This window comes from Leuciscus leuciscus (assembly GCF_965113295.1).
Source record: "Leuciscus leuciscus genome assembly, chromosome: 7".
In the NCBI taxonomy this organism is placed as follows: Eukaryota; Metazoa; Chordata; class Actinopteri; order Cypriniformes; family Leuciscidae; genus Leuciscus; species Leuciscus leuciscus.
This window is the reverse complement of record NC_138731.1, coordinates 41,305,962-41,325,694: the sequence shown is the minus strand read 5'-3', so window position 1 is coordinate 41,325,694 and position 19,733 is coordinate 41,305,962. Positions and strand designations below refer to the sequence as shown.

At 37.0% G+C, this 19,733-nt stretch overlaps 1 protein-coding gene across 1 annotated transcript in view; it reads left to right on the top strand.

The window, feature by feature from the left end:
* Positions 1-17,989, top strand: part of cers6 (ceramide synthase 6) — a 50,502-nt gene extending 32,513 nt beyond the window's left edge. Inside the window, exons 6-11 of the mRNA XM_082174765.1 lie at positions 802-894; positions 6,190-6,318; positions 10,413-10,519; positions 13,711-13,867; positions 16,822-16,845; positions 17,395-17,989. Of these exons, the coding sequence (XP_082030891.1) occupies positions 802-894; positions 6,190-6,318; positions 10,413-10,519; positions 13,711-13,867; positions 16,822-16,845; positions 17,395-17,544 (660 nt within the window). The 3' untranslated portion in view covers positions 17,545-17,989. The remainder of the gene's footprint in view (positions 1-801; positions 895-6,189; positions 6,319-10,412; positions 10,520-13,710; positions 13,868-16,821; positions 16,846-17,394) is intronic.
* Positions 17,990-19,733: the final 1,744 nt, after the last annotated feature.

Genomic DNA, 19,733 nt, shown 5'->3' with positions numbered 1-19,733 from the left:
CACAAATGAAGATCTTTTTGATAAAATCTGAGAGCTTTCTCTCCCTCCATGGACAGCTACACAACTAACACTTTCAAGCTCCAGAAAGGTAATAAAGACATTAAGCAACGCGAGTGCTTTTTTTGTGGGGAAAAACAACAACATAATTTGCCACTTTATTTACAAAATATTAATCTTCATTAAATTGAAGTTAAACCACTGGAGTCACATGGTTTACTTTCATGATGTCTTTACTACCTTTCTGGAGCTTGAAAGTGTTAGTTGCGTAGCTGTCAATGGAGGGACAGAAATCTCTCAGATTTCCTTAAAAAGATCCTCATTTGTGTTCTGAAGATGAACGAAAGTCTTATGGGTTTGGAACGGCATGAGGGTGAATAATTAATGACAGAATTTTCTTTTTTGGGTGAATTAACCCTTTAACATTGTAGTCAAATATTATCAAATAATGCAATTCTTATATTTTTAATGCCAAACTAGGGTTCACAAACCCCTAGGGTCATCATTAATTAAATCATAACATATCAAAATAAAATTATTTTAAAAGAAAAATATTTTTTTATTTATTAAATAAAATGTAAATGTATTTAAAATTAAAATTAAATGTATTTTTTTTTAAATATTAAATATTTTATTTACCTGCATGTCATGTGACCATTAACCAATATGCTTATGTGTTGTTAAAATTGGAATATTTTTCAACTGACAAAAAAGGTTTGGGAATCTCTGCTGTGATGTGTTAAAATCCTCATTAGGGCCACTGCAAATGTGTTGCATTGATGATGTTGTGTATGACTTTTGTAGCCGTTAACCGTGGATTTGCACTACTACTACATACTGGAGCTGTCCTTCTATCTGTCGCTGCTCTTCTCGCAGTTCACGGACATCAGAAGAAAGGTACGTGAGGTTTGGTTAGACGTGTCTGCTTCAGTGGTTTGAGTTTCTCGTGAGAAGGCTCGCGGTGGGTTTATTAGCTGAGATGTGCGGGTCTGGTTTCCTCTGCTGTGCACAGGCAAAACTTCATTTTCAACATTCAAGCATGACCACTAATAACTGCTGCCACTTCATTTCAGATAAAGCTTGCAGTGTTTAATATTCATTCTGTGTTCTAATATTCATCCTAGGGTTTAAATATGAAAAAATACATATTTATGCTCAGTATGCATGATCCTCATTCATACACCAAATTGAGTTGTGAATGTGTTGTTACATGTTAAAATTGCAGTTTTTCAATTGAATACTGTAAGTCGGTGGGTGCCTGATAAGTAATTTATCTGATCTATTGCAGTTCTGCTTCACATATTGTTTTGCAATCTAAATTGTTGCAAATTTATTTTCAGCTTTGGCATTTTGATTATAAAGGACCAAGTAAATAATTGTGAATATTGCTAAAAATATATATATTGATCTATCTCTGCTACTTAGGCATATTAAGCACTCTAAATAAATAAAGACACTACCATTCAAAAGTTTGGTGTCAGTAAGATAAAAAAAATTTTTTTTTTAAATGCATTAAATTGTGTCATAATATAAAAAATCATAATATTAAACAAAATTGAATTTCAATAAATGCTATTGTTTTTACTTTCTATTCATCAAAGAACCAAACATTTTAAGCAGCATGACTTTTTTCAACATTGATATTAATCTTGAGCTGCAAATCAACATATTAGAATAATTTCTGAAGGATCATGTGAATGAAGACTGGAGTAATGATGCTTTTGCATGATGCATCACAGGAATAAATTACATTTTAGAATATTTTAAAATAAAATAAAATAAATATTTGAAATTTTAACAATATTTCACAATATTTTACTGTATTTCGGATATCAAATAAATAGACAAAATAAATGCAGCCTTGGTGAACAGAAGAGACTTCTTATGAACTTTTTTTTTTTTTAAAACAATCTTTTGAACACTAACTAACCAACTAACTAAATAAATGCTCCGAACCCTAAAGTCAGGAACCTTTTTTTCTGCACATGGACCTTTTATAAATCACTCATAGGAACATTCTGGGAAATTATTGTACATTTGCATTTGTTTTGTTTTTTTCTAATAGCTTCGATAGACATTCTATCTGTCGTATGGTCTTTGTTTCTTGTTGCCCCGTCCACCTTGAAATCATTGGTCCAAAATCCTCACATAATTCTATATTAACATTTATATAAACATCTTCTGTTTGGCTGTTATTGCGCCATGCCACACATCATATGTGCTTTCATTGTGCACAGGCAAATGACTTGACACCTGGTTGGGACACAACGCAAGTCTTAAACAAATGTCATGTAAATGAATGCAAATGTAAACAACTAAAATCCAGTCTGCCTTTAGCAGTCTCAGAGCTTCATTGAGATCCACAGGCTCTGTAATCATCGTGTGTTGATAATGTGAAAGAGCTCTTCCGCAGCTGCCGTATTGGGTTTGTGGTGTAACGCAGGAGATGCTCAGCCTGTGTGTTTGAACAGGTGGACGGTTTCTCTCAAAGACTTCTTGAAACCGCAGTTAGCATTTGCAGTCTGTGCTTTATATATTTTCTTTCTCTTCTTATCTTTACAACCCCTCAGTGTCAAACTCATGCACTCACTCTCTCATTTCTCTGCTCATTGTTGGCATGTTTTTCTGTTTTTACAGTGTTTGCAAGGCAGCACATACTGTTTTGGGTTTGGTGGAAACAGCTAACCCTTCATTTTAAACTTCTGCAATTCATTTAGTTTCAACTTCAACTTGAGCTTAACACACACTGTCTGTGTTTGTGTGTGTTTCTATCCCAGTGGGGACTTGACATGCACAATGCACAGTGACTCATGGGGACTCTTGGCTCCGCGTGGACCTAAATTGAGGTCCCCATGAGGAAACAAGCTTATAAATCATACAGAATGAGTTTTTTTGAAAATGTAAAAATGCAGAAAGTTTTCTGTAATGGGTATGTTTAGGGGTCGGGTTAGTGTAAGGGGAGAGAATATACAATTTGTACAGTATAACACCATTACGTCTATGCAGAGTCCCCACAAATATAGTGAACCAGACATATGTATTTCATCTGCAGCTGACTGTAAACCAGACATATTGTGACAGTGAAAAACCTACTGTACGTACAACCTAAAACTCAAATTCGATCCTTTTGCTGCCTTGCATACCTTGCTCTTTCCTTCAGAAAATGCAAATCTTGTTTTTGTTTCTTTTGCTCTTTCCTTTCAGTTTTTTCCATGCCCAAAATTCAGCCCACATTGAGGACGTCCTCTGCCCCATTCCCGCCTGCACCAGTGTGTGCTCCTTCTCTTCGCTTGGCATGCTTCCATTCTGTTTTTCGCCCCACTGCACTTCCTCCTCATCTTCATCTTCATCAACCTGCTCGGCTGAGTCAGTTCAATCCCATGATGCCGCAGGGGAGCATGCAACACCTGGCCTCTTAACAGCTTTCTTCAACAGGATTTCCTCCGAGAGAATAGAGTGTGAGGACACTGTTTCAGAATGAAGCTGCTTAATTTCAAGATTTCTTGTTGAACAAGTTGTGAATAAAGTCTTGAATTAGTCATTCCTGTTCTGCAGTACATTCTGGACTCTCACCCCCCTTTTTGAGCATATATCTAAACTTAAATGTTTGTAATTCATGAATGCTTTAGAAAACAAAAATACAGAATACAGAAAGCACTTCAAAAGACAAAACTGAAAAAAAGTTTTAGAAGTTGAAGTTTACTGTAAAGCAAATGTACTGTACTAGAAAATCAAAGCCATATGTCGAGCCAAGCTGTGTTATATATACTGTAAGTTGATATCACAAATTTAGCCCGCTGAAATGTTTTAAAGTACCGTATCCATATTGACGCAAGTTTTCACAGGACAAGATTAATATTTACAAAATATTAATTTCCCAATGCACGTTCACACAACAACGTCTGCTCTCGCGTCAATACAACACTCATGGCGCTCTCGTGAACATGCGTTGGAGATTAATATTTTATAAATAAAGTGGTAAATTATGTTTTTATGTTTTAACAAAGCACTCGCGTTGCTTCATAAAATTGAGGTTAATCCACTGGAGTCACATGGATTACTTTAATGATGTCTTTACTACCTTTCTGGGGCTTGAAAATGGTAGTTGCATAGGCTGTCAATTAGTGTTGTTAAAAATATCAATATTTCGATATGTATCGATACTTCGCGTAAATATCTGAAAAAGTTCCAATACTCCTTTTCTGTAGTAACGATACACCGATACCAGCTGCGTGTTCTAGCTCTCTCTTCTCTCCGAATTGACACAAACCTGCCTCCCCTCACTCACTTACACATTTGCTTCGGTTGAATAGAGAAATGTATTTATTAGGATTAACCCCTGAGATGAACCATCTCGTTTTCGAGGGTTTCGAGGAGGAATAGTGCTTGTATTGCGCATAATTTTACTCATTCCCGCGGGTTTTGCGCTCACACCACTGACCTATATAAGTGGCGCTCTCACTATACAAACACACAAATACATACTAAATTATATCAAAATGCATTTGATTGTTCTATTTAACTCTTTACTTATATTTTACCCGTTCATATTAGGAAGCTATGTCGCTCAGAGGTCCTCACGCCTTGTTTAACGCGGGTCTCACGATCACAATCTCGCCAGCTTCGGTCACTAAACAGAGGTAATTGCTATATACCTGAGATCGGTCGCATTCACGCTTACACAATCAAAGATACCTTGGTATAGCCACCGTGATTGCATACACTTGAAATTAAAGTAACGTTTACTTCAGTAGAGGTATGGCCACTACTACAGATATAAGTCAACCAACTTTACTTGTCTTATAATAGCTTTGGATTGGCCATGCCGTGGTTTCCCACGTACACTTATTTAAAGTAACATTAAATTAAAACAGAGGTAAGACACACCCAGACTTAAGTTGGTCAAGCAGCACGTTTGCTGCCCTAAATGGAAATTCACTTTTGTCTTTGCAAAACATGTACACTTGAATTAGTGCCAAATATTAGTCGCCACTAATCTGACGATAATAAATACAAAACATCAAATGCTCTGGAATAAAGAGAGAAGATGCAAACCTGACATTATAAAATACATGATGCGAAGTGTTTTGCATAGACTCAGCATCACAGCTAATTTGAGTTACAAATCGCCCTGATCCTCATGTTGCATTTCTTTATATAGACAGAAACTTCTTTCACATGGAAACATTTGGTAACAATGGGAATTTGCATTCAGAGTTTACACCTTTTGGGAGCAGGATGCCGTTTGCCTGGAAGACACACCCTCCTCTGTGTGCCAGTTATCTCTAAACTCTTAAATACCTGTTGGTTTACTTCTTTGGGAATGAGACCTTTGTACCAGTCGCACTGAGACATTTCAAATGATACCAAACATGTGTAATACTGTATGATAATTATTCACATTAAACCATAGATTCTTGGGTGAATTTTGGTGATCTCAGCATGAGAGAGAAGGAATTGGGGAAGAGGGAAAGAGATGTAGATTAGGATGATTCTGAGGTGAGACTTGCATCTCGAATGGTGCACAAGAGGGAGTTCAAATGTTAATTTCCTTTGTTCTCTCAGAGAGTTGCCCTCTCTTCCAGTTTTTCCAGTCTTACACATTAATCTGCATTTAATTTTTTGAATTTTAATTTAAAAACAGTGTTTACATAAAAGGGTATGACAAACTTTCAGAAATATCTGTGGGCAAGCTCAGACAAATATTTTTTTTTTTAAGTTAATACTAACTTGATTTACACAATGGCCAGAAAATGAATCAAATGACTAACACGTTGAAAACGAAGAGCTATTGATAGTCAATCATTGCTCAGTCAGAGTTCAGCAATTGTCAGTAAGCACTTTCATGAGGGGGCCAACATGAAATTAATATGATTTTTTTTCTTTAATTTAAAGAAATTTAAACAAATCAATTAAACTAATGAAGAAACAGCTGGAATATTTGTTAATAAATTTAAGTAAATAAAAAGTTCTTCACTTTTATGTTCACTTAATTGTGATATTATGATTAAAAAAGTAACTAATATGACTTCCATTAACTTCCAACAAATTGTGAGTTTAATGTTTTATGAAGTGTATTTAGACATGTATGATGAGGACTGGAAAATGTACTGCATATTAGGAATGACCCAAAGTTTGCCTTCTAGGTTTAAAGTGCATAAACATTTACACGTTCTATGTGACTTCCTGCAGGACTTTCTACTGATGTTCCTGCATCATGTGGCCACCATCTCTCTGATCACCTTCTCATATGTGAATAACATGGCTCGGGTGGGAACGCTTGTCATGTGCCTGCACGACGCTGCCGACGTTCTGCTGGAGGTGATTTCCTATTACATCCATTAAAACCACAGAACAAAGACACAATTCTATGGCCATTATTATTAGTATCTATGGCATCACCCACAGCAACAGGAATTCCTTGGTAAATAAAGTTTTAATTTTAAAGTTACAGATTCAAATGTTATTGTTGGAAAGTTTTTTGGCAGGTCAACATGATAGCGAGAGATCATTTTAAAAGCATAGTCCGCTCAAAAAAATAAAAAAATAAAATTCACTGTTTACACACTTATGTTGTTCCAAACTTGCTTGACATTTTGTCTTCTGGGAAAATTACAAATAGTACAAATAAATAACCATAAAGTACTATAAATGTAGTCAGTATGAGTCATGTGCTATTTTCTAAGGGATAGGTCACCTTAGAATGAAAATTAAGTCATAATATACTCACCCTGCTGTTGTTCTAATCCCATATGTCCTCTCTTTTTTTAGAGCACAGAATGATGTTTTTTTAATTTTTTTTTTTTTATGTCCTGCTCACGCTCATCCATTTAATGGCAGTGAATAGTGACCAACATCAAGCTCAAAAAGATGCAAAAGTATCACAGAATGGTCCGATGCGAAACGTGTCGTATATTCCAAGTGTTCTGGGGGTTTAGGATAGGTTTTGGTAGAAAAAACAAACCGAAATACAGTATAATGCATTATTTAATGAAGATCCTGAGCTTGGCCGTTGGTCTTCTGTGTGTGTCTGTGTTCAAGAGACTCTATTAGTCAAGTCAAGTCAAGTCAAGTTTATTTGTATAGCGCTTTTCACAATACAGATTGTATCAAAGCAGCTTCACAGTATTACATTTAAATAATACAACAAAGTTTGTTTCAAGAGGAATTTATTGATTGATAAAATTAAATTAAATATCCCCAAAATATCCCCAAAATATCCCCAACTGAGCAAGCCAAAGGCAACAGTGGCAAGGAACCGAAAAACTCCATCAAGTGACCTAATGGTGTCCTAAAACTCCATCAGGTGACCTAATGGAGAAAAAAACCTTGGGAGAACCCAGGCTCAGTCGGGGGCCAGTTCTCCTCTGGCATTTATGAGCTAGAGGCCGGATTGTAGTTTGAACTGTGGGATTATATGAATGCCTGGCTGAAGAGATGCGACTTTAATCTAGTTTTAAACTGGGAGAGCGAGTCTGAGCACAGTTTATTAGTGGCACAGTTGACTCCGACTCGCCCTGAAAAAGCACACAAGTTGTGAGAAATCAAGATGAATAAATGCACGTTACGTGACATGAAATGCGCATAGCGGTGCACACAAGACCAACGGCCAAGGTCAGGATTTTTGTGAAATAATACATTTCGTTTCGTTTTTTTCTTCTTCACCAAACCCTACCATAAACCCCCAGAACTCTTGGTATATATGACATGTCAAACTGGACCACTTAGGCTATATTCACACCGCAATTCCGATTTTTTGCTCATTGTAAGCCCGTTTATCGGTCCAAATTGGGGTTTCCGCCAGAACGGGTGAAGGTCTCTGCGTGTTACCGTCTTCCCACGTGGCAAAATAATTTAATTCCATTTAAGCTTTTATCTGACTCCATTTTATATCTGACTCAATTTTATCACAACCTCGAATTTAAGTTAGATTGCCAATTGGTTATTGGTCAATTATATAATAGTTTAGCAATACATTTGATTGTTCTATTTAACTCTTTACTTATATTTTACCCGTTCATATTAGGAAGCTATGTCGCTCAGAGGTCCTCACGCCTTGTTTAACGCGGGTCTCACGATCACAATCTCGCCAGCTTCGGTCACTAAACAGAGGTAATTGCTATATACCTGAGATCAGTCGCATTCACGCTTACACAATCAAAGATACTTTGGTATAGCCACCGTGATTGCATACACTTGAAATTAAAGTAACGTTTACTTCAGTAGAGGTATGGCCACTACTACAGATATAAGTCAACCAACTTTACTTGTCTTATAATAGCTTTGGATTGGCCATGCCGTGGTTTCCCACGTACACTTATCTAAAGTAACATTAAATTAAAACAGAGGTAAGACACACCCAGACTTAAGTTGGTCAAGCAGCACGTTTGCTGCCCTAAATGGAAATTCACTTCTTGTCTTTGCAAAACACGTACACTTGAATTAGTGCCAAATATTAGTCGCCACTAATCCGACTCAAAACTTGTGGTAACGTACAAATCCGTTTACTCTACTTGGGAAAGTCAGTCGGAATAAAATCAAATGTAACAATTTATTATGTCAGGTAAATGTATCATGCCAATTTCATAATCAGTTTAAAGATAATAAATACAAAACATCAAATGCTCTGGAATAAAGAGAGAAGATGCAAACCTGACATTATAAAATACATGATGCGAAGTGTTTTGCATAGACTCAGCATAACGGCTAATTTGAGTTACAAATCATGTTGCATTTCTTTATATAGACGGAAACTTCTTTCACATGAAAACATTTGCTTACACTTTTTGGGAGCACCAAAAAGTGACAATTTTAACATGCTATATAAAAATATCTGTGGGGTATTTTGAGCTAAAACGTCATATACACACTCTGGGGACATCAGAGACTTATTTTACATCTTATGAAAAGGGCATTTTACCACCCCTTTAAATACCTTATTACCTTTTGGTTTAATTCTTTGGGAATGAGACCTTTGTACCAGTCGCACTGAGACATTTCAAATGATACCAAACATGTGTAATACTGTATGATAATTATTCACATTAAACCATATACTGTAGATTCTTGGGTGAATTTTGGTGATCTCAGCATGAGAGAAGGAATGGGGGAAGAGGGAAAGAGATGTAGATTAGGATGATTCTGAGGTGAGATTTGCATCTCGAATGGTGCACAAGAGTGAGTTCAAATGTTAATTTCCTTTGTTCTCTCAGAGAGTTGCCCTCTCTTCCAGTTTTTCCAGTCTTACACTCAGATCCATTTTTTTTGTATAGCTATTCACATTGTTGTTTTAAATGTGGCCAATATCAGATTCCAGTGCGAACAGATCATGGTCCTGAACTGGACCATCCTCATCCTTCAGATGAGACGTTAATCCGAGGTCCTGACTCTCTGTTTTCATTAAAAATCCCACGATGTCCTTCGGAAAAAGAGTAGGGGTGTAACCCCAGCATCCTGGCCAAATTTGCCCCTTGGCCTCTGTCCATCATGGCCTCCTAATCATCCCTATATACTGATTGGCTTCATCACTGTCTCCTCTCCACCAGTAAGCTGGTGTGTGGTGGGCGTTCTGGCGCAATATGGCGGCCGTCGCATCATCCAGGTGGATGCTGCACATTGGTGGTGGTTGAGGAGATTCCCCCCTTCTATGTAAAGCGCTTTTTGAGTACCCAGAAAAGCGCTATATAAATGTAACAAATTATTATTATTATTATAACTGACCCACATGCGCAAAAGAACAATAAAAAGACATCATGCAGCACACTGTCATACGGCAGCAAACACAGAGAACATTAAGAGATTACGCGTTTATTTATAGTGTGATTTGCCGTAGAAGCCAGCAAATTTATGCGCAGGCAATATTAAAAACAAAGACGAGGATGCGAAAAAAGAGAGCAGAGTTTTTAAATATTTATGAAATGAGCCCTCATGTTTTGCTTGTAGAGCTGTCTCTGTAATACTTATGAGTTCTGACACATCACTGTCCTCCACTGACTACCTTTCGAAACTGTCTTGATAACGTCAGTTATGTAAAATGTGATTCCCATGAGCTCAGAGTTGTGACGAATGTTCCAGAATGACGTAAAAAAGTCGCATGAATTCCGATATGACAGTTCAGACAGAAGGTCGCATTGCAAAACATCTGAACTATATCGGGTGTAGTACCACATAATGGCACATATCAGAATCGAAAAGATCCGATTCTATGTGGTTTGTGCCGTTCACACTGTCATGACAAAAACAGATCTGAGTCACATATGAGCAAATTAATCGGATTTGGGCACATTAACCTGCAGTCTGAATCTAGTCTTACTGTACATTCAGGATTCAAGATTGGTGATGCAAGATGTGCTGTTTGCATGCATTACATGTCTGTCATGTTGATTATAAATCATGCAGCAAGTTTGTGTTTGCAGGCTGCTAAAATGGCCAACTACTCCAAGTGCCAGAGACTCTGCAACGTCCTGTTCATCATGTTTGCCCTGGTGTTCATCAGTTCCAGGCTGGGAGTGTATCCTGTATGGTAAGACACTCCTGTCAGTAACAGATGATGTGCGCTGATGATGTGTCAGAACCTCTCGTTCTCATCTATATATCTGAAATGTTCTATTTTATCATCTTTCCCAGCGTTTTTATTTCAGGTTTTGACACCTTCAGTCAGTGTTGTTGCCAAGTAATAGTTACTATGGCTACAGCAGTAGTGTTGAGATGTGGAGATGTTGAGTCCAGAATGAGAGAAAACAGATTTTTTACACCTATAATAAGCATTTTATCGCAAAAGGAAATAGCATATCAAACATTTAAACATGATTTTATTAGCATTTAACCATTTAGACAACATTTCAGATTTTGGCAAAAAAATGTGTGGCACTGCTGATTTCCACAAGAAATAATTTTAACTTTTAATTTTAGTGTTGTTATTGTTAACTAAAACTATAAAAAAAAAAATCTTCTTTAAAATAACGCTGAAGTCAAATAAAATGTAAATATTGGATGAAAAAATAAAAAACAAACGAAAATTAGAAATGACTGAAATAAGTTGAAGTACTAAAATGACTAAAACTGAAATAAAAATAAGTTAACGCTAAATAGAAATATTAAAAAACTAATACAAATGACAAAAGCACAACAAAATTACTAAAACTTAAACTAAAATTAAAATGAAATCTGACATTTTAAAATAAATCTAGTTTAAAAAAATTATAAAAACCATAATAGTATATAAAATAATAACATTGATTTCATAAAAAATAAATATTGGAAAAGTAATAAAACACACACACACACACACACAAAGGTTAAAACAAGACGTAAATGTGCATGTTGGCATGAGAATAGTGTGATAAAATTATCCATATCCAATGGATGCATATCCAATTTTTCTACCTCAACTTAGCACCTCTGAAAGTGGTTTGATACGATCACATAAAGTTTTGAACCATGTTTGTGCCTGAAATTAGCTGATGTTAATACCAGGTGTATCGGCGTCTCACAAGTTTCACTACTGTGACTTTATCAGATCCATTATTCTTTTGACATGATTCTTTTCTTCAGAATGAGTCATCTGTGCTTTTTCTTCATGAATCATTTAGTGCTGGAAAGTTGTTTTATTCACTCACTTCATCTAAGTGTCTACTGTGGCTTTTGAGTACTTGATTGTGTGACTCTAATGGAATTAGAGAAACGGTCTAATCAAAGCGTGCGATTAGATTCAGCTCCACGTGAGGAACCGTTGAGTTGATGATGGATGTGACGGCAGCAGCCCAAGTCTCTGGTCCTCAGAGTCCTCACTGTCATTTAGTAATGATTATGAAATGGCCTTCACAGAGCTGTTGTCATAGTCCCTGTATTCACTGATATGCTGTTCATGTCAATTTTGATTCAGTCTTATTTTAGAGATTAAGAGTCGTGCATCTTGTGCTACAATGCAGCAATGAAAGCTGACCTTTTATAAAAGAGTTTGCATGATCAGTATCACTCATTTGATTTACATTTGATCTAGTGTCCTGCAGAATCTGAAATATTGCTTCGTTGATTAACATTAATCGTTTAAATTTGTCCTAAAACGATAACGTCCTAGAACAGTTTATTTCCAGATCTACATTACCTTTTGAATGCCAGAAGGTTCAGAAATGCTAGTGTAGTATTTATTACTATTTTGTATTTATTAATATTGATAGTCATTTATTCATATTTTGAATTAGCTTTTATTTTTTCATTTTATTTTAAGTTTTCATTTCATTTTTTGTGTGTGCTTTCCTCATTTTTATTAATTGTAATTTATCATAATTTATAATAATTTTATTTTTATATTTTCTGTTTGTATTAGTTTGTTTCTTATATTTCTATTAAGCTGTTCTGTTTTAGTTTTAGACATTTTTGTACTTCAGCTTAAACTTATTTAATTTTAATTAGTTGCCAAAGCAACATTTCTAATTTCTGTTTAAGTTTTCCATCTAAAATGTACATTTTATTCGGCTTTATTTCAATTAACAAAAACATTTGGTTTCAGTTTTATTCAACTATAACAACTCTATAACACACAAGGATTTTAGTCAAAAAGGCTGGAAATCATAAATACATTCAACGACTAGTGATATGATTTAATTGCTTTTCACTTTTGACCAAGAGGTGGCGCTGTTACCAAATCGATGTGTTGTGGTCACAAAGTTTGGTTCAATATGCTAAAAAGCATTGCAGTTAAAGCCTCAGAATCAGCTTGCCATCATGCCATTCATTTCGTTAATGCTTTATTTGAAAACGGTTTTGTCTATCAGAAACTCTTTGCCGGCATAGTCCCACTCTAGATTAATTAAAATAGACAGAATTAATTAAAAGCTATTAGGATTTTTGGAAAATTCATAGTAATTTTTGACTGCAAAATGGTGCTGTCTCGAAACATTGAGTACCTTCAAGGCATGGTGCCAATGACACGTCAAGTTTCGTATGCGTTTGTAAAATACAGCATTTTATGACATAATTCAAAATGGCCGACATCCAAAATGGTTGACACCGGAGAATTGGGTATCATTTGACTCGGTATGCTGCACTTAAAAGAGATCCGTTCTATGATTTTTGGGCAAACTGTTCATAAGTTATTAGAATTTAAGCTTTTTCATATTTCTTGACCAGTAGGTGGCACTGTGCCGAAACGCTGCAAGTAGCCTCAGGTCATGCTTGTGATGACATGTACCAAGTTTGGCCTTATTACGCCAAGTCTTCGCAGAGATACAGCCTCACGTCCATTTTGGCATGCTCGTCTTCAAAATAGTTTGCGCATTACTCAAGAATGATTTGGATTCTCGAAAATCTTTTAACTTTTTGCCAGCACGGTCTAAAGATGATCTGTGCCAATTTTAGTGGAAATCAGACAAACTATCTAGGATGAGTATGTTTGTCAGAAAATTCTTAATGGTGTAAAAATTCTCACTCTTGTCTTGAGAATCAAGGAATCAGAGGAAAAAAGAACTTTGTTTTTATCCGTTATGGTTCAAAAGTTATTAGCATAAACATGAGTGCAACTTTGGACATTTGGTGGCTCTAGTCTAGAGGGATTGAGTTAGAGACTTGAAAATTGCCGTGGTTAATGTTGAGACTGTCCTCTATCTGTGTGCCAAATATTTTCCCACTGATCTCACATTTGCCATGTTTGTTGAATATACTTGAACTAATGGAATGTCCTAAGATAGTTGTAATAAAATGTGTGTTTTGCAGGATTTTAAACACTACTGTGTTTGAGAGCTGGGAGATCGTTGGGCCGTATCCATCGTGGTGGGTGTTTAACACACTGCTCGTCCTGCTGCAGGCCCTGCACACCTTCTGGTCATATCTCATAGTGCGCACCGCCTACAGGGCCATTTCCAGAGGAAAGGTGAGACTTCAGAAAACCACACCATCTCCTCCATCACCCTTATTACAAGGGCTTGAATATGTTTAGCCATTAAATTAGCAAAGCTATTGACAATTCAATTCGAGTTTATTTGTATTTGGGGTGTCACGATATACCGATGTTGACGTGTACTGATGTCTTTCCGCGGTTAAAACAACATTCCTTCTTATGTTCATTCATGTTTATTTGATTCTATAAATTAACAAGAAGGAAGAGATGATCGGTTCACGAGCAGCTTTAACCGAGGCTCTACAGCGAGCTGCCACCACACATTAAAGAGCCACAAAATGGTATTAATTGTTTAAATTTCTTTAAAAATGATCAAATTTGAAAGGTGAGACTTTGTTTCATATCAAAAGTAACCTGGTCTGTCCTGTCTGTCATCGCGTTGTCATTTTTCACCGCTGTGAGAACATGGTGTGGCGTGAGAGCGGCGTGGCTTGTCGGACATAGCAACAGTAACTAAAGGGGGCGGGTCTTTGCGAACGGTCAGTTAGGGGTGTTGCAATATACCGTTATAGGCGATAACCGTAATTTTACCGCGATAACCAGCGGCAGTTTTTGTCTGACATCTCAACGTACAGAAGGTGTCAGTACTGCACCTTAACACTGGTTGCCATCTGTCATAAACACAAGCAGACAGTGCACATTCGGATAAAAAACTAAGGGATTATCAAATGTTTACCTCAAATACCTTTAGAGAGCAGTATTTTTTTTCTATTTTTTACCCACAACAGGACAATGGCCCTCATTTATCAAAAGTGCGTACACCAAATTTCCAGCGTACACCTGGCGTACACCCAAAACCACGGTGACATTGAGATTTATCAATATGGACGTTGGCGTACGGCACGCTCAATTCCTACGCCAGCTCAGGAGGTGGTGTACATGTACGCACGTTTTGAGTTAGTGCGGAAATGCGCAGAAAAAAAATTCCTAACACCACAAAACGCACTGACAAACTAAAAGATATCATATATTATGACCCACTGTAAAAAACAACAACATAGTAATTATAAACTTCAGTATTTATTTTTGTGCAACATGGACTTCAATGTTTAATTTGTGTGACTTTACCAAAGCATTTGATTTGTAGGCATATGTATTCCTTCAGTTGCGAGCCTGTGCGCTTTACCTGATGTTTCAAGCCTTGTTTATACTTTCGCCTGGCTCCGCAGCGCGAGTCTCCGCAGACTGCGCGCGCACCTCCCCAAACGGACGAGGCGTTTATACTCGACGCGCTCGCCGTTGTACTATTCTTTGAAACGATGGTTAGGCCAGGGTTAGGCCCGGCAGGTGCGCACGGACTGGGTTCAGTAATGAAAGGCTTTCAATGACCAAAAAATTATTCAGACTGACAAAATAATAAAAATTACATTCTTCTTCTTTTAAATAATAATAATAATACAAATAATAATAATAACGACATTCTTCTTCTAAATAACAATAAGCGTTATTAATAATAAAAATCATAATAATAATAATAATATTACAAATTGTCATGCAATTATTAATGTGAATGAATGGTACTCCACATCACATCATCATCACTATTGTACACCCCAATACATGTGACGTGATACGAAATTAAATGCTAATTGTTTCAAAACACGTGCTGTAAAATAATGCATTGTGATAGGTCATTTGCTCATCCAAGTTTCTCTTCTTTGCCGTCTTCCGTGTGTCCATGGCGTAAAATGAGGGCGTGGGGGAAGCGGAGACTTGAATATATAGGGGCGTGTTATTCTAATGACGATCGTTTTCAGCCGCGGCATTTATCAAGGGCAGGTATTGCGTACACCTGGATTTCAAAGGTACGCACAGCTTCATAAATCAGGCGGTGAGAGGAGTGTAAGCATAATCTTACGCCAACATATACGCCCGTTTCTAAGCAAGAATGATAAATGAGGGCCAATGTGAGCATTATGGAGCGCTAAACTCTCACATGTAATTTGTTTAATTCATACTCGACACCGGAGGGCGCCCTCGTACAGGAAGACCACAAGTGAGACTCATAGGATTAATGTAATTTATGACATTCCAGGAAATCCTTAAAGCAGCACTCAGTAACTTCAGGACTTCTTCGCTGTATTCTCGCTTTTTGCTCGCAGGTTTCTCTCTAGAGCTCCCCCCACAGCTTCGGAATAGATATTTGACAACACTGTCGTAAAAACTCGTTGTTGATTCTCAGACACCAGAGGCTATAGATTAACGACATCAAAGCAGATGGGACGTTCTTTAAAACGTCTTCTTCATTCGGGTTCGGACAGCGTGAGGGAGCGCAATAATGACAGCATTTTAGCAGATTTCTTTTGGCCGTAAAGCAATTGTTTACATCGCGAGACCTGATATCACGCGAGACTTCCTGACGCGGCGGCCGGCGGCGCGCCGGCTCAAAGTTGCAAGTGCGTATTTTCCGCTCACGGGCACCAGGGGGGTGCGAAACGACCACCATTCAACCCGAAATAAGTAATATAACCATTCCAATGACTCCGAAGCTGTTCAGTTAAGGTAAAAAAAGTTACTTAGTTCACCTTTAATATTGACAAAGACATCCAGTAATCGTTGTAGCTGAATAAAACACAGATAGACATTTTGACTGATTCAACATAAAGAGAATTAACACACTATTGGGACAGTATTGTGGTTTATCTGTGGATGTGGATGTATGAGGTGACAAATTACCTCAGCTTTTAAATAAGGCACCCATGATCCTGTGATCAAAAACAGGAAAATTATTTCCATAAAAGTTGCAATCGTCAGAGAATTGGCAGAATTGTCCCTCCCTACTTTTTTTCTCATTGAAGGTCATCTTGTGAGCTGCGTTTCATGTTGTTTTCAAAATCAGATTGTTACATCTACTATCAAACTTGGTTTATACATTTTATATAAATTTACTTTTTCTTTCTCCTCTACTTCACACGCTGACATCAAAGGCGGGAAAATGGAATCCTTTACATGTAAGTAGTTCATTGTAAAAGTGTTCTGTTCTGTGCATGGATGCATTAAGCTTCTTAGAGTCTGATTTTTCAGATACACTGCCATTCAAAGGTGTGGGGTCAGTAAGGTTATTTAACACATATTCAGCAAGGATGAATTAAATTGATAAAAAATGACAGTAAATACATTAAAATGTTACAAAAGATTTCTATTTTTAAATAAATGCTGTTCTTTTGAACCTTCTATTCATCAAGGAACTGTGAAGAAAAAAAATGCACCATTGTTTCCACACACTAACAAAAAAATCAGTATATTAGAATGAGTTCTGAAGGATCTTTCATAATAGATTTCTTTCAAGTACATTAAAAAAACGTACCAACCCCACACATTTGTAGTGTATGTTGGCAGGAATTATTCTTAGATAACTGTTAAATGTAGGTGGTTATCATTTTCTATCACAACAAAAATGATGACTCATTGCAATTAGTTAAATTATTTGTATATTATTTGAACTCTTGTCATAAGAATAGCGTGTGTTGTAATCTTAAGCATCTCTATAATCTTCCCAGGTGTCAAAGGACGACCGCAGTGACATTGAATCCAGCTCTGATGAAGACGAGGTTCTTCCTCCCTCTCAGAAACACCACACTAACGGGACCAACGGGGCCCACGGCACCAACGGCTACCTGTCCCAGTCCCCGTGTCCAGACGAACACTAACCATCCGCCCCGCGTGGAGGACGTTTCACTGGGTCCCAACTGCAGATGGTACCTGCATCACTCTCCGTTGTGTCAAACCATGTATGAACATTACCGGTCCGGTCCCGTACTGGAACTACTCAATAATGTGAATGCAGTTCTGTTTCGGTTGGTCGCTTTCCACAATTTCCCCCAGATGTTTTGTGTTCCGTTCGTTTGCTTTTGTTTTTGTGGTCGTTGATCCTGCGCCATTGGTTATCGAAGCACCTTTTAGATTCAGTGCAGCTCACTCTTTTGTTTCAAGCAGGCGAATGAAAGATCGCCGTTCATTCTTTCTTTCATAATCACGTGAGCATGCTGCTGCGGTCATGTATTCTGGCATCTTGGGAATAGAAGTTTTCTTGAATTAGTGTCTTTTTGTATTTATTTATTTTTTTGTATCTTCAATAAATTTGCATTTTCCGTGCTGCTGTTTTTTTTTTTTTTCTCTTCTTTCTCAACATACATTCATTCCCCCTTTCCACGACAAGATGACGGTGCCGGAGCCGGTGCCCAGTCTGGAACCATTCAGCACATTTCCACCGAATCAGCCTCGTAGGCCTGAAACATGCTCTATGCAAGTACAGTAAATGAATGTCAAGCACATTCAGCCGATGCATTATTTCATTCCACACTAGATTTCGATTCAAACCGCAACATTTTGAAAGAAAAATTGCTACGTCTGAAAAACAATACATCAACAGAGTAATATGTCTGAATACATAGTATTCTATGACCTTACTACTTCCGGCGAGTGTGCATACAATGGATCTTTACTATCCCATGAGGCCACGGGAGAGGATTTGTCAATGGTAGTGAAGCGACACAGCGCTGTAGGTCACATGACAATAACATGGCGGCTATAGTAAGTCTGAATTTTATTCATTCTACACACATTCATATTATATAGAATATACATTTTTAATGGTTGCGAAGTTTCAAACCAAATGTAATACCGCGGATTGTGCGATATATATCGTCTACAATTATATCGTAATTGTTGTTCTAACGAAATGCGATCTGACATTATCGAGTACGTGTCTCTCATTTGAAATACATCAATATCACACGAAAAGTGCCATTTATTTTCTCCAAATATCAGCATGATTACAAATGTGATATTGATTTTATACAACAGTTCAATAAGCAAGAAGTAAGTATTAAGTGACTTACATATTACGGTTTTTAAACGGATTGGTTCAATGAATAATTCAATGACTCACTCATTAAGACAGTCAAATGTCAATTTACCCAATAACATTTCGACACCCCGGGTTTCCAGTTGCCCGAAAACAGCGTATTGCAGCCATGAAAGCCAGCAAACAAACTGGGTCAGATTCTACAAAACGTAAAAAGCTCATTAAAACACGGATAAATATACAGTGTAAGGCTTGTTTCCCTCCACTGTCGAAATGCCCTCAATCTGGCAACCAGTTTGAGTGTGAGTTTGAGGAGGGAAACACTTCTCTCCAGTATTTTGAATTTGGACTGCAGTACCCATTTCAACCACTAGCTGTCAATATTCCATCCTGCACCTTTAAGAACAGCGATGTACTTGTGGAAAGGTTATGCAGTAACAATCATTTACGGCATTATTCGTCTCTCTCAGGTCGAGAGATTCACAGATCCCCAGCTGAGCACCGGTCTTGACACGAGTACCAGCATCATTTTCGTAGAAAAGGGGTAACTGTTTTAAATGGGCAGAATTACCAAAGTCAGTCAATTTGCTCAAATGTATAATTTGTTCAAATTAATCACTATCAATTAGTGGGGTAGTTTGGGTTTGGCAAGATTTTTTGTTTCTGTTTTTGAGGTGCTGCATTTATTTGATCAAAAATACAGTAGAAACTGTAATATCGTCCCTTTTTTTTTTTACTATTTAAAATAACTGTTTTTTGTTTTAATATATTTTAAATTTTAATTTAAGGCAAAGCTGAATTTTCAGCATCATTACTCCAGTCTTCAGTATCACGTGATCCTTCAGAAATCATTCTAATATGCTGATTTGATGCTTAACAAACATTTCTTATTAGCAATATTGAAAACAGTTGCTTCATATTGTTATTGAAACCGTGATTCTTTTATTTCAGGACTGACAGCGTTTATTTGAAAGCGAAAGTCACTTTTCACTTTTGATCAATTTAATGCATCCTAAATTCAAGTATTCAAAA